Below are 12863 nucleotides of genomic sequence, written 5' to 3'. Positions count from 1 at the left end.
TGAGACTAAGACGCGTACTGGTCTAGGATCATTGACTATAATTAGATATTCAGACGCTCCTCACCTTCACACTCTAAACCCAGAACAAAGACACTTCATACTCAAACTGTGTTCACACAACACACCAGTTTAACTAACATTGTATTATACACACAACACACCAGTTTAACTAACATTATACACACAACACACCAGTTTAACTAACATTGTATTATACACACCACACACCAGTTTAACTAACATTATACACACAACACACCAGTTTAACTAACATTGTATTATACACACCACACACCAGTTTAACTAACATTGTATTATACACACAACACACCAGTTTAACTAACATTATACACACAACACACCAGTTTAACTAACATTGTATTATACACACCACACACCAGTTTAACTAACATTATATTATACACATACCATTAATGAAGCCGTATGTCCGAGAGGAAGCGATACCTCACCCTGCCAGGCAGTCAGCAAACCGCAGTTTACCGTCCAATATGGCGACGACAGGCTCAGCAGACGAGAACAAGCTGCAGCAACAGCAACAGCAGGGGGGGGGGGACGACAATCCGATCTCAGCCACCAGCCATGGTTACCATGGTCCTGTCATTTCTTTTGGCAAACAATATTCACAATGTAACCAAGTGCACTACCCTATCTCACCCATAGTGTTCTATATATTTACAGATGTAAAATTAAATAACTGAAAACATGTCTTATATTTTAGATTCTTCAAAGTAGCCACCCTTTGCTTTTTTATTAATAAGGGAAATAATTCCACTAATTAACCCTGACAAAGCACACCTGTGAAGGTAAAACCATTTCAGGTGACTACCTCATGAAGCTCATTGAGAGAACACCAAGGGTTTGCAGAGTTATCAAAAAAAAAGCAAAGGGTGGCTACTTTGAGGAATCTAAAATATAAGACATGTTTTCAGTTATTTCACACTTTTTTGTTAAGTACATAATTCCATATGTGTTCATTCATAGTTTTGATGCCTTCAGTGAGAATCTACAATGTAAATAGTCATGAAAATAAAAAGGAAACACATTGAATGAGAAGGTGTGTCCAAACTTTTGGCCTGTACTGTATATCTATATTATTCTTACTTCTAGTATAATGTCACTGCTAAATTGCAAATATCTGTACATGTTGTTCATATTACATAGCCATATTTATTCTGCTCTTATAAGGTAACTGCTAATACACTGCACATATTTCAGGGTTCTTGCATCATTTTAAAAGTAAAATTTAATGCTTTTTAAGACCTTTTTAAGACCTCAACAAATAGAATTTAAGACCCAAAAATGTAATAACAATTTCTTTGGAATACTCAATCTATTGCCTCCTACAACAGAAATCAAAACCTAAAGTTTTCCATTTGTTATCAATTATGTGCAATGTGTAAACTCTGCAAAAATACTTTTTCATGAGACCTTTTTTTCAAATTAGGAGACCGTATAATAACTAACAATAACACTTCCAACATTGTTTGGCCAATACAGACCTAAACCCAATCAAAGCTCACAGTTGGCATTTACCATTTCTTTTTCATTTTGTTCCTTTGTGATGCAGAACAGAGCCAACATAAGATACATAAATTGGATTACACTAAACAACACAATGCATTGCATGAAGGAACCATATAATACTACTATTACTACTCCTACTACTACTACTACTACTACTAATAATAATAATAATAATAATAATACTTCCAACGCTTAAAGCAGTCTCCATCATAAATAAGCTCAATAATGAAAGTCCTCAAAACAGCCTGTCCCAAACCAAAAAGTTGACAAATAATGTACATGACTCGTAATGAGAGAAACCAATGAATAGAGAGGGCCATTGTTTTGTAACATGAAAATTGGCTGAAAATGTAATACCTACAGTAACATAATTCGTGGAGTTTCCATCCTTGGGGCATCCACACTCAGAACCTGAAGATAATAAAACATATGAGTCAGTAGATGTGTGGATAGTGGAGCAGCTTTCATCCTCTCTGATGTTAGAAACTGCAGCTACAACCTGATACTCAGAAAAACTCACTGAGAGAGACTCACTCACCTGCTGGCTCTGGAACCTGCAGACGGATGATTCTGATTGGCTCAGAGTTGAGGATTGATCTCTTTTTACGTCTTGAACCAGCTGGTTTAACTCGACACTCGTATGTCCCGTTGTCGATGCTGCTCACATTCTTCAGAGTTAAAGACACGTCTCCGTCCTTCAGATCTCTGTCCACCAGCTCCACCCTGTCCTTAAAGGATGGATGCTGGTGGTCTGTCTCCAGGTGTCCATCTCTGTATAAGAAGACGATATCTGGCTCCAGGTCAGGTCTGGTCCACTCTACAGCTCTGATGGAGGAACCAGCAGCCTGACATGGCAGAATGACATCATCTCCAGGCACTGGTACCACAACCAGGTCTGAAAAACAATAATAAACTACTATTAATAAGAAGAAGACAGAACAACAGACTCCAGGTGTCCTGCTGTAGGAAATGTGTTGCTGCTCTCACAGATATAAAACTGATAGATAGATAGATAGATAGATAGATAGATAGATAGATAGATAGATAGATAGATGTGTGTGTGACTGCAGCACCACAGTGGTTTAAAACATCTGTTTCCTATTGTTTAAATCCACCAATCACAAAACAGCACGTCATAGGCAATTTATTAGCTATACTGGATATATATATCGCAGATATCAGTATCTAGTATATAATATCAAAAAAAAAAAAAATCTGATATCCACAAATGTAAATGGACTGTATTTATATAGCGCTTTTTTAGTCTTAAGGACTACTCAAAGCTCTTTAACATAGTAAAGGAACAATTCACACACATTCACACACTGTGGCCGAGGCTGCTGTACAAGGTGACACCTGCTCATCAGATAATCATTCACACACATTCACACTCGGTAACTCTGGATTCTTGCCCAAAAGACACTTCAACATAGGACTGCAGAGCCAACAAATGCTTTTTGGATTTCTGTTCCTGGTTAAAAGGAACAAGCCACCGAACTCGTGTTATTCACCGTCTCCTCTAGATGTAGGTAGGTGGACCAACGTATCTGTCTCACTATATGCATTGTCTTAATCCGGCAGCGCCGCTGCTAGCTTAGCTTAGCATAGTGAATGGAATCCTTTGTTGCCGTTAGCATGTCGTGAGTAACAGTGAGCCAACAACAACTAAAAACAACCTAATTACTTATTGTGGCCTGCGTATTCACAACGAGTACAAATAGCAGATATTGACTAAATGATTTCTTAGGCAGATGTTGACTTGGGACTATATTGGGGCGAAGCAGAAAGTGTCAACTATCAGGTCATTTGGTTGTTACTTGAGGAAGGTTTATTGAAAGTAGGAAGTGTTGTGGGGTGTTGACTTTGGCCCAAAAATCATATTCAAAGTTAGTTAGTTAGTTTATTAATATTCAAATATTTATTAATAATATTTTATCAATAATATTTTTACCATTAAATGCCTTAAGGCAGGCAATAACATTTTCAGAAGAAAAACACACTGCCACAACGTTTTTTTTATTAAAAGTCATGTTTATACTTGTGCGCTTGGTGTGTAGAGTGTGTGTGTGTGTGTGTGTGTGTGTGTGTGTGTGTGTGTGTGTGTGTAGAGTGACGGTGATTACTGGCAGATTCAGAGCGAGTATCGACTCATAAAGTCATAGTGAGAGAAACAAAGCGTCTCCTCTGTTCTGACCCGGTGGGACATCTGGAGCAGGAAGAGTTAACCTCTCCTTGATTTCATGTTGTTTGTACGGGCCGAGCACCGTGAGTCGCCCGCGACCTGTAGTCACATTTTAAAATGTGTGAAAAAGCCTCGAACACATTTACAATAAATAATGCCCATAACAGGTTTTAATATTAAGGGCTGCCTAACATTCGTTTGAATATCCAAACATTAAAATTATATTTGAATAACGAAGTTCAGAGTCAAAGCCTAGTTTAACCCTTGTGTTGTCCTTCGGGTCACCGGGACCCAAAGGACAACACAAGGGTTATGTACTCCGTTTATTTTGTTGAGAATTGCTCTCTAAACCCTGTCTCTTGTAAAGTAACTAAGAAAGTTTGTTTCTAGAGCACATTTAAACACAGTTTAAGCTGACCAAAATGTTGTACAAACAAGCACTAAGGTGCTGTATTAACCCTTGTTTTGTCCTTTGGGTCACAAGGACCCGAAGGACCACACAAGGGTTAAGGTAACTTTTCTTCCAGTACTTTTACAGGAGTAAATTATTCTCTAAATGTTGAGATGATCTGACCTGATTGTCTCTCTGTCTGACTCTCTGGGACCAACTCATCATGGGAGACTCTAGAGGAGCTGCAGCTACAACCTGATACTCAGAAACACTCACTGAGAGAGACTACCTCACCTGGAACCTGCAGACGGATGGTTCTGATGAGTGTGATTTGGTTAGTATCAGCTGGTTTAACTCGACATTCGTACGTTCCAGCATCGTGTCTGCTCACATTCTTCAGAATTAAAGACACGTCTCCGTCCTTCAGATCTCTGTCCACCAGCTCCACCCTGTCTTTAAAGGATGGATTCTGTTCTTCTGGAGTCAAGTGTCCACCTCTGTATAAGAGGACGATATCTGGCTTCAGGTCAGGTCTGGTCCACTCCAAGACTCTGATGGAGGAACCAGCAACCCGACATGGCAGAATGACATCATCTCCAGGGTGCACTGTTACCACAATCAGGTCTGAAAAACAATAATAAACAATAGTAATCAATAAGTCATGGTATTTCTAAAGACCTCCATCAGGTGTAACACAGCAGACTAACAGAGATAAGGTCCAAACAAATCCTGTAAACGTACTCCCTGTAAACGCACTTTTTTGAAACCTGGTCTCAGGGTGAAAAAAACGGCTTCGAAAACGGCTCTCGTTTGGCTTCGTTTGGCTTCGTTTGGATGGCGATACGAATCCGTATCGATGATGTCATTGCCACACCCCCGACCTCTAGTGCACGGCCACACACGACTTCACTCACTGCGGTGAAGCTAAGCGAGCATATCCCATCTCCGTGGTCAAATCAGCTCACTTCATCTAGCTAAATAGTTTGTCTCTGCTCCGTGGCTGTAGCCTAGCCTACGCTGCTCTACATCGGAGGTGGAAACCTGAAACTTCTGGCAGAAATACACGGAGCTCAAACGCGACCCATCTGCCGCAGCATGTGGACAGCAGAGCGCGTGCGTCCTTTATAAACCTGAAGCTGCGCAGCTTTTTACAGCGAGAGTGGACACTAAGAGACGTCCGGTTTCATATTCGTCAAACAACTTTTTAAAATACATTCGGGGCTACACTAGGGTGACCATACGTCCCGGTTTGACCGTGGCAGTCCCAATTTTGAAGTTAATGTCCCGAGTCGCGACAAAAGCCTGTCGGGACGCTAAAATGTCCCGGTTTTAGGAGGAGCGGCGTCAGACGATTTTGCTGGGGCTTGAGCCCCGAATGTTTTGAGTGTGGTCCCAAATGTAACTTTTCCCAGATTATTTTTCCGAGGCGAATAGAACTGGCAGTGTAGTGGCAATCTGTCCACAAAAAATGCCACTGCAGGGAATTTGAAGCCATTTCCAACTCTTGCTGTTGCAAAGAATGAGGTCCGCCATCGCCGTATAGTTAATTCTTTATTGTAGAAATGTATTTAAAAACACATACAAAAAACTGACTTGCAAGATTAAAAACGAACAGACGAGATCTAAAAACCATCACTATCGCACAGCTGAGGTTGAAAAACTGTGTGGCTTCCCAGACTAGATTCTCCCTCTGGCTCACCTGTGATTCCCTTACTACCCGGGCTAATTAGCACATACACACAGGTGCGCAGGTGAAGTAACGATCAAACCATTCACACAAACCTACCACCCACACACACACTATCCATGCATACACACACATCCAAATTGCCTGCAACAGGCAGCTACATGCAGGGTCCGATAATGTTGTGTTTGTTGCTATCACCTAGCAACCGTCTCTACGTGGAGGAAAAGCTGTGAAAGCCGGGTGAAGTTTTCGGAGGAATCGTAGCCAAATCAGTGTAATACATTGATGCCATCAACACAAAGTTAAGGAGCGCAATACTACTGATTTAGTTTGAAGTTCCTGTGACGTGACGTTTCCAGTCTATTGTTCAGACTCAACCACACGGAGCTCTGAAGAAGACCTGTGGGTCTCTTAGTGTCCACTCTCTCTGTAAAATGCAGCGCAGCCTCAGGTTATAACGGATGCGCTCTGCTGTCGACATGCTGCGGCAGATGTGTTGCGTTTGTGCTCCGTGTGTCTGTCAGAAGCTCTGAGAGCTACAGCAATCACGTAAAACCAGACTATGGTGCAGGTAGATTTCTGAAATAGTGACTTTATTCTTGTAATAGCCTATTATAACTTTATTTTTCTCAAAATCACGACTCCTCCAAATCACAGAGAACACAGATATACTGTATTTTGAATGTGCACAAAGTTTTGGACATTGCTCAAACACATCTGAAATATTACAGTCCAGGGGTTTATTAATAGGCCTACATTAACAACAAAAGAGCAAAACAGGAGGGAGGAGTAAATGATGCTTAGGCTACATGTGTGCTGACTCAGCTATAATTAGAAAAGTCCATCCAAAGGAGAATACATATTTGAAAGCAATACATAATGCCTGTTAGCCTTACTTCAATATATTCCATTATGTTTTTATATTTGGATTGTAATCTATTTTTCTCTTTACATAACGATATTTGCAGCATACATTGATTCAGAAAAAGGTAGAAATAGGTGCATAAAAATTCACCAGAATGCAGGAAATGAAGTGTTTAATGCTCAAAATTTTCAATCATTTTAATTCTTTTGGTGTTATTGGAATAAATAACACTTCAAAAATCTTTTTTAGAAAAGTCTCAACATAAATCTCATTCTGAACTGAAAATGGCTGTTGCTGCAATTTTGTTAATTTTACCGAAAAAAAACCAAAACATTTATTATTAGATGAGGAGCCTATGATCAAAATAATGAAGTTACTGTCTATGTCTGACCTCGGCTGGCACATGTTCACTTTAAAAAACGTGTGCGCGTGCACAAGCACTACGGTCACACGCAAAGTGTCCCCGTTTAAGCTCCCGGAAATCTGGTCACCCTAGGCTACACTCAAAACATTCGTGTCTGAAGCCCCGGCAAAATGTGTGATGCTGAAGGAGACGGAGCTGAGCTCGCGCTCCGGCCCAATTTAACCTCTGAGGTTAGGCCTATAACGTTCATCGTCGGGGGAACAGACCGCATCACCCCGGGCCTCCGAGTCTGGCTGGCCGCGGTGTTGGGATGAATATCTCCCCCTTTAACGGTTAACTGCTCAACTAACTGACGTAGCTGCCACACATCCTTTTATATAGCTTTGTCAATGCACACATCACATCAAGAAGACATAATTATTTAGAGTAAACTGCAGCTATTTTACCAGAATGACATGAATTAACATTAATAACGTTGTCCATCAATCTTTTCACAATAACAGCTGATATTTACCAGAAGCTGCTCCAGACAGAAGAATCAACAGGAGTATTAATGGAGCCATGAGATCTGAGAGAGAGGAGACCTGCTGCAGTCTATGTATCCCGACACGGTTCTCTCTGACAGTATAATATACTAATATATATATATTTAGAGTATTTCCTTGACGCTACGACTATAGGGAGCAGTTGGTGGCTCTGATCTCCTGTGATGTCTTATTGAATCCTTTATGTCAATGAGTCGGTCAGGTTTACATGTGCGAGGGGCGGGACTAACAGCTCTGGTTACAGGAGGACAGCTGTGTCATCTGAATGAGAATCTAAAGCTAAAGTACTGTAGGCCTTATAATGCGCTGTGTGGGTTAATTAAAGATAAATGCCCAAAACTATTTTATCAGCAGGCAAGAGTTGATTTCAACAATCCGCTCTCAGTCACCAGCCATGGTTACCAGCAGCCTTCAGGCTGAACAGGAAGTCACAGAAACGCTCACACCCTGTCAGGTCCGATTCCGATTTAATAAAATGTTATCAGACCCATATATATATATATATATATATATATATATATATATATATATATATATATACACTACCGGTCAAAAGTTTGGGGTCACTTAGAAATTTCCATTCCAGACAGAATACCTGCTGAGATCAGTTGTATTGTTTTTTTTAATCAGGGCAGCAGTTTTCAGATTACATTATGTGCTTACATAATTGCAAAATGGTTCTCGACTGTTGTAGACAGAAGTGGCTGAAGAAATGCTTGAAATTCATGTTTTTTGGTCTAAACGTCATACCCAAATTAAAAGTGGTACAGCTCCCATATACTTTGACACCCAGGGGTGTGCCTGATATCATTGGAAAGGAAACACTCAAGTTGTGTCAGGGTGATTCTAGGCCTTACTGACACAGAGTTACAGAGGCTAGAATGGAGATTTTTATTTCTGTCCAAGTTATAAATCTGTAAAATTATTAAAATACACTGCTGTAAACACATCTGACAGGTGACAGACAACACAGCATTAGCCACGTCTCAGCTTACTAGAGAAAAAAATTCAGAAGCTAAAAGACTCAAAAATGGATTTTATATGAATTCTTTTCTACAAATATGTCTGTGCGTTTTTTTATTTCTATTTGAAAAGTGCAAATAAAAAGCCAAAAAAACTACAAAATACAACACTTCTCAAATACACAAACAAACCCACATCAATCACCTTTCCAATGATATCAGGCACACCCCTGAGTGTCAAAGTATATGGTAGCTGTACCACTTTTAATTTGGGTATGACGTTTAGACCAAAAAACATGAATTTCAAGCATTTCTTCAGCCACTTCTTTCTACAACAGTCGAGAACCATTTTGCAATTATGTAAGCACATAATGTAATCTGAAAACTGCTGCCCTGGTTAAAAAAAACAATACAACTGATCTCAGCAGGTATTCTGTCTGGAATGGAAATTTCTAAGTGACCCCAAACTTTTGACCGGTAGTGTATATATATATATATATATATATATATATATATATATATATATATATATATAGAGGCCGGTGTTTCCCAGCATGCCCTGGGTCCGCTTGGGTTTTTATTTTTATTCTCAATTAATTTATTGAAAGCATTAGCAGTTAGAAACAACACATACAAGTACACATACACACAACCACAAAATAAATCTATAAAGAAATCATATCCCAGGCAGGGAGTCTGTAGAGTCCAGCACGGCCAATCAACAAGCAGTCCAGTTCATACAGCACCACTTAGAGTCACGTGGTGTCACACATTCAGACATCAGATAGACAGATTCCTGTCATCTTTCTAACTGGAGGTATTTGAAATGGCAATAGTCCACACCCTCCCTCCTGCTCGTTCCCTTCTTCTGTCTCTCTCAGTCCCTCCCCTTTCTTCTTCTGTCTCTCTCAGTCCTATACCTTTACTTCCTTCTCTCTCTCTCTCTGTCTCCCCTCCCCTTCTTCTGGTTCCCTCCCCTTCTTCAGCTTCTTCTCTCTCTCTCTCTCTCTCTCTCTCTCTCTGTCTCCTCCCCTTCTTCGGTTCGCTCACATGCAACTTCAAATACATCATACACATACATCACATACATCCTTCCTGTATTCATTGTCCATGCAGTTGGTCAAACATAAGATCACGCTTTTAGCTGAAAAAGTTGAATACAACACTTATTTATGACAAAACCAATACTGTCTAATACATTTAAACATGTTACATAATATTTGTACATAAAATCCTAACATTGAACTATTCATGTAAAACCGTTATTGTTAGTTAAACATTATTCAGACTTTCATAAATTCAGTCTCATTATCAAAAGGAAGTGAAATGTAGACTATTGTAAATATAAATCCATCAATGTATCTGTTTTAAACACTTTTACATTTTCTCTTAACAAGACGACATCATTCTATAAGACTAATTAAAATCATAAATAAATAAAATAAAGTCTACATGAATCCTTTCATAATAAAGTCTGATATTTACCAGAAGCTGCTCCAGACAGAAGGAACAACAGGAGCATTAATGGAGCCATGAGAGCTGAGAGAGGGTAACCTCTCATCTTTCTCTCCCTCTTCTACACCACGCTGCAGTAGACTGTAGTTAGACTCTTTCCTCTGTGAACTGGGGAACTCTGATGGGGGAGTGGCTGGAACTGAACAGCACTGAGCTATATATATATACACTATACTATACCCGGTCCATGCTGCCCTCTGCTGGACTCAGTGTTCCTAACTGTTCACCTCCATGTTGTTTCTGTCTACACTGCACATGTGCAGCTGGCAGATAAACAACAATAAAACATATTTACAGTATATTAACATATAAACATACAAACTGTACGGTTACATTTTGCCCTTTACACAGAGACCTGTCCTCTAATAACTGAACATAAAACAAACACACTCAAACTCAACAATAACACTGATGATAAGAACCTGGAAACTCAACAACATGACACACAGTGTAGCACTGATTAGTTCAATAATAACTTTAAACTTCTTACTGATCCCACTTCTTCTTTATATTTCTGTTTTACATAATCCCTTTTTGTGCACTCTTTCATTCTGAGTCACAACTTGCATCCGGCGCATTAACTGGAGGTGTGTCTGCTGTAGAGAGAGAGAGAGAGACAGAGGGAGAGAGAGAGAGACAGAGGGAGAGAAAGAGAGAGAGAGAGAGAGACACTTTCTATTACTGTTTGTCAGAAAACTTCATCAGTGACCCGAGAAGAGGAAGGAGGAGGGCTGTCCTCTCTGTGTGTGTGTCTGGTAGAGAAGAGGAAGGAAACAAATGCAGTAATACATGAATAAATGCAGAAGTAAATACATACATGTGTAAATGAATGTATACTTAAATAAAAGAATAAATAAATAAATGCTTTAAATATATTTTTACATTTCTATTTAGTTCTGTATTTCTGTGTCGCTGCTGATAGTAAACCTCTCTCTGGATGAGAGCATCATATCAGACCCTTTATATCCATCTTCTTATCATTTTCAATAAGCTGCTGATAGTAAACCTCTCTCTGGATGAGAGCATCATATCAGACCCTTTATATCCATCTTCTTATCATTTTCAATAAGCTGCTGATAGTAAACCTCTCTCTGGATGAGAGCATCATATCAGACCCTTTATATCCATCTTCTTATCATTTTCAATAAGCTGCTGATAGTAAACCTCTCTCTGGATGAGAGCATCATATCAGTTGAGTCAGACAGCCAGCAGGTGGCAGCACAGCACCTTCTCTTTCTTTACACATGTTCAGTTCAGCAGGGAACAGCTCACAGCTCTTTAACTTATGGAGTTTTAATTCTACCGTCACTGTATTAGAGGAACATTTAGGCTACAAAATAAAGATCATCACCATGGCAACAGACACATGACATCACACACCAGAGTGTCCAAACCAACAGTTCATTCATTTCAGAACCAGAAAACACAACAGAGACCAAACTCACACAGTTCTACTACAATGACAACGACAACACGCTGACATAATAACATTATTATTAATATTATTAAGACGCATGACAACACACACACACACACACACACACACACACACACACATATAAGTGTCCAGTGTTTATAATTAAAGATGCCGATCATGTGCTGAGGCTTTGAGAAGAGAGAAAGCATGATGTAATGCAGTCAGACAGCCAGCAGGAGGCAGCTTTCACTCTGTTCTCTGAGGATCATTTCACTGGGAAGTCTCATTAACTCACTCAGCATCTATCAGAGCTCAAACACTGACAGGTCTATAGTATGTAGGAGAGGAAGATGAATACTTTGGTCCAAAGACTTCCTATATTTCTCTTAACCCGGGGGTTAAAGTGTCTCTTTGGAACTGAAATTTGTCTTAGAGAGGGGAAACATTGGGGAATATTTTACTCAGTTTAAATAACAGCCTACAACCAGTGTTAACCGGTGCTACAATATCAGTACAAGTTCAAATACCCACCAACTCACCCCATAAAACAATATGTGGCAAGAACAACAACAAAAACATGGAAAGCTGCAAAAAATGTTAAAATAAATCACAAAGTGATTAACGAATAAGAGCAAGAATTAAGCTGCTATCTCCGCGACTCCATCCCGGATAAGCGGATGACGATGATGGATACACTAATTTTAGTCCTATTCATCCGACTGATCTCAGTTTGTTCATGTTAACGATAAATCCTCCATGCACGCTGAAACCAATCAGTTAGTTAAACTTCAAGCAGACATTAAGGACATACAATCCTGGATTAACTGCAATTTCCTGATGTTAAACTCAGATAAAACTGGAGGTATTGATTGTACTTGGCCCCAAACACCTCCGAAGCTCATTATCGGAATATAGCTCTGGATGAAATCGCCCTGGCCTCCAGCACCAATTTAAGGAATCTTAGAGTTATCATTGATCAGAATTTATCGCGCCCACATAAACAAACTCCAAGAACCGCCTATACTAAGGCACAACCTGTCTCAAAATGATGCAAAAGATCCAGTGTGATGGCCCCCTCCTACCTCTGTGTCTGCCTGCTCTAATCCTATGCATGACTGGTTTTTAAGGTATCAGCTGATGCAGCCTGATTTGAAGCAACTGGGCCCATTGCTCCACAGGAAATAAAAGTACCAGCTTACTAATAACCTGATTTATTGGCATTTTTGTGTCTCTTCTAAGTTTTTACCATGACAAAGAGCCAGGTTTATGACACCATGCATTTTGTGGGCTATTGTAATTCCTTATTATCTAGTTTGGCTTCCTGTAAACTCCAGATTTGATTTTAAAATCCTTTTACTGACCTACAAAGCTCTTAATGGTCAGGCACCAT

At 39.7% G+C, this 12863-nt stretch overlaps 1 protein-coding gene across 2 annotated transcripts in view; it reads right to left on the bottom strand.

The window, feature by feature from the left end:
* The window catches only part of LOC114574049 (coxsackievirus and adenovirus receptor-like), a 253603-nt gene that overhangs the window by 170443 nt on the left and 70297 nt on the right, over positions 1 to 12863 (bottom strand). The window contains exon 1 of one of the 2 annotated variants that reach the window (XM_028606345.1): positions 7549 to 7608. The exons of the other annotated variant lie outside the window; for it this stretch is intronic. Coding sequence (XP_028462146.1) covers positions 7549 to 7597 — 49 coding nt within the window. The 5' untranslated portion in view covers positions 7598 to 7608. Of the gene's footprint in view, positions 1 to 7548; positions 7609 to 12863 lie in introns of those variants that run through there. 2 annotated transcript variants of the gene reach the window in all.

Source organism: Perca flavescens, chromosome 19 (genome assembly GCF_004354835.1).
Source record: "Perca flavescens isolate YP-PL-M2 chromosome 19, PFLA_1.0, whole genome shotgun sequence".
Classification (NCBI taxonomy): Eukaryota; Metazoa; Chordata; class Actinopteri; order Perciformes; family Percidae; genus Perca; species Perca flavescens.
Note: the sequence above shows the minus strand (reverse complement) of the source record. Positions and strands in the feature narration are given on the sequence as shown.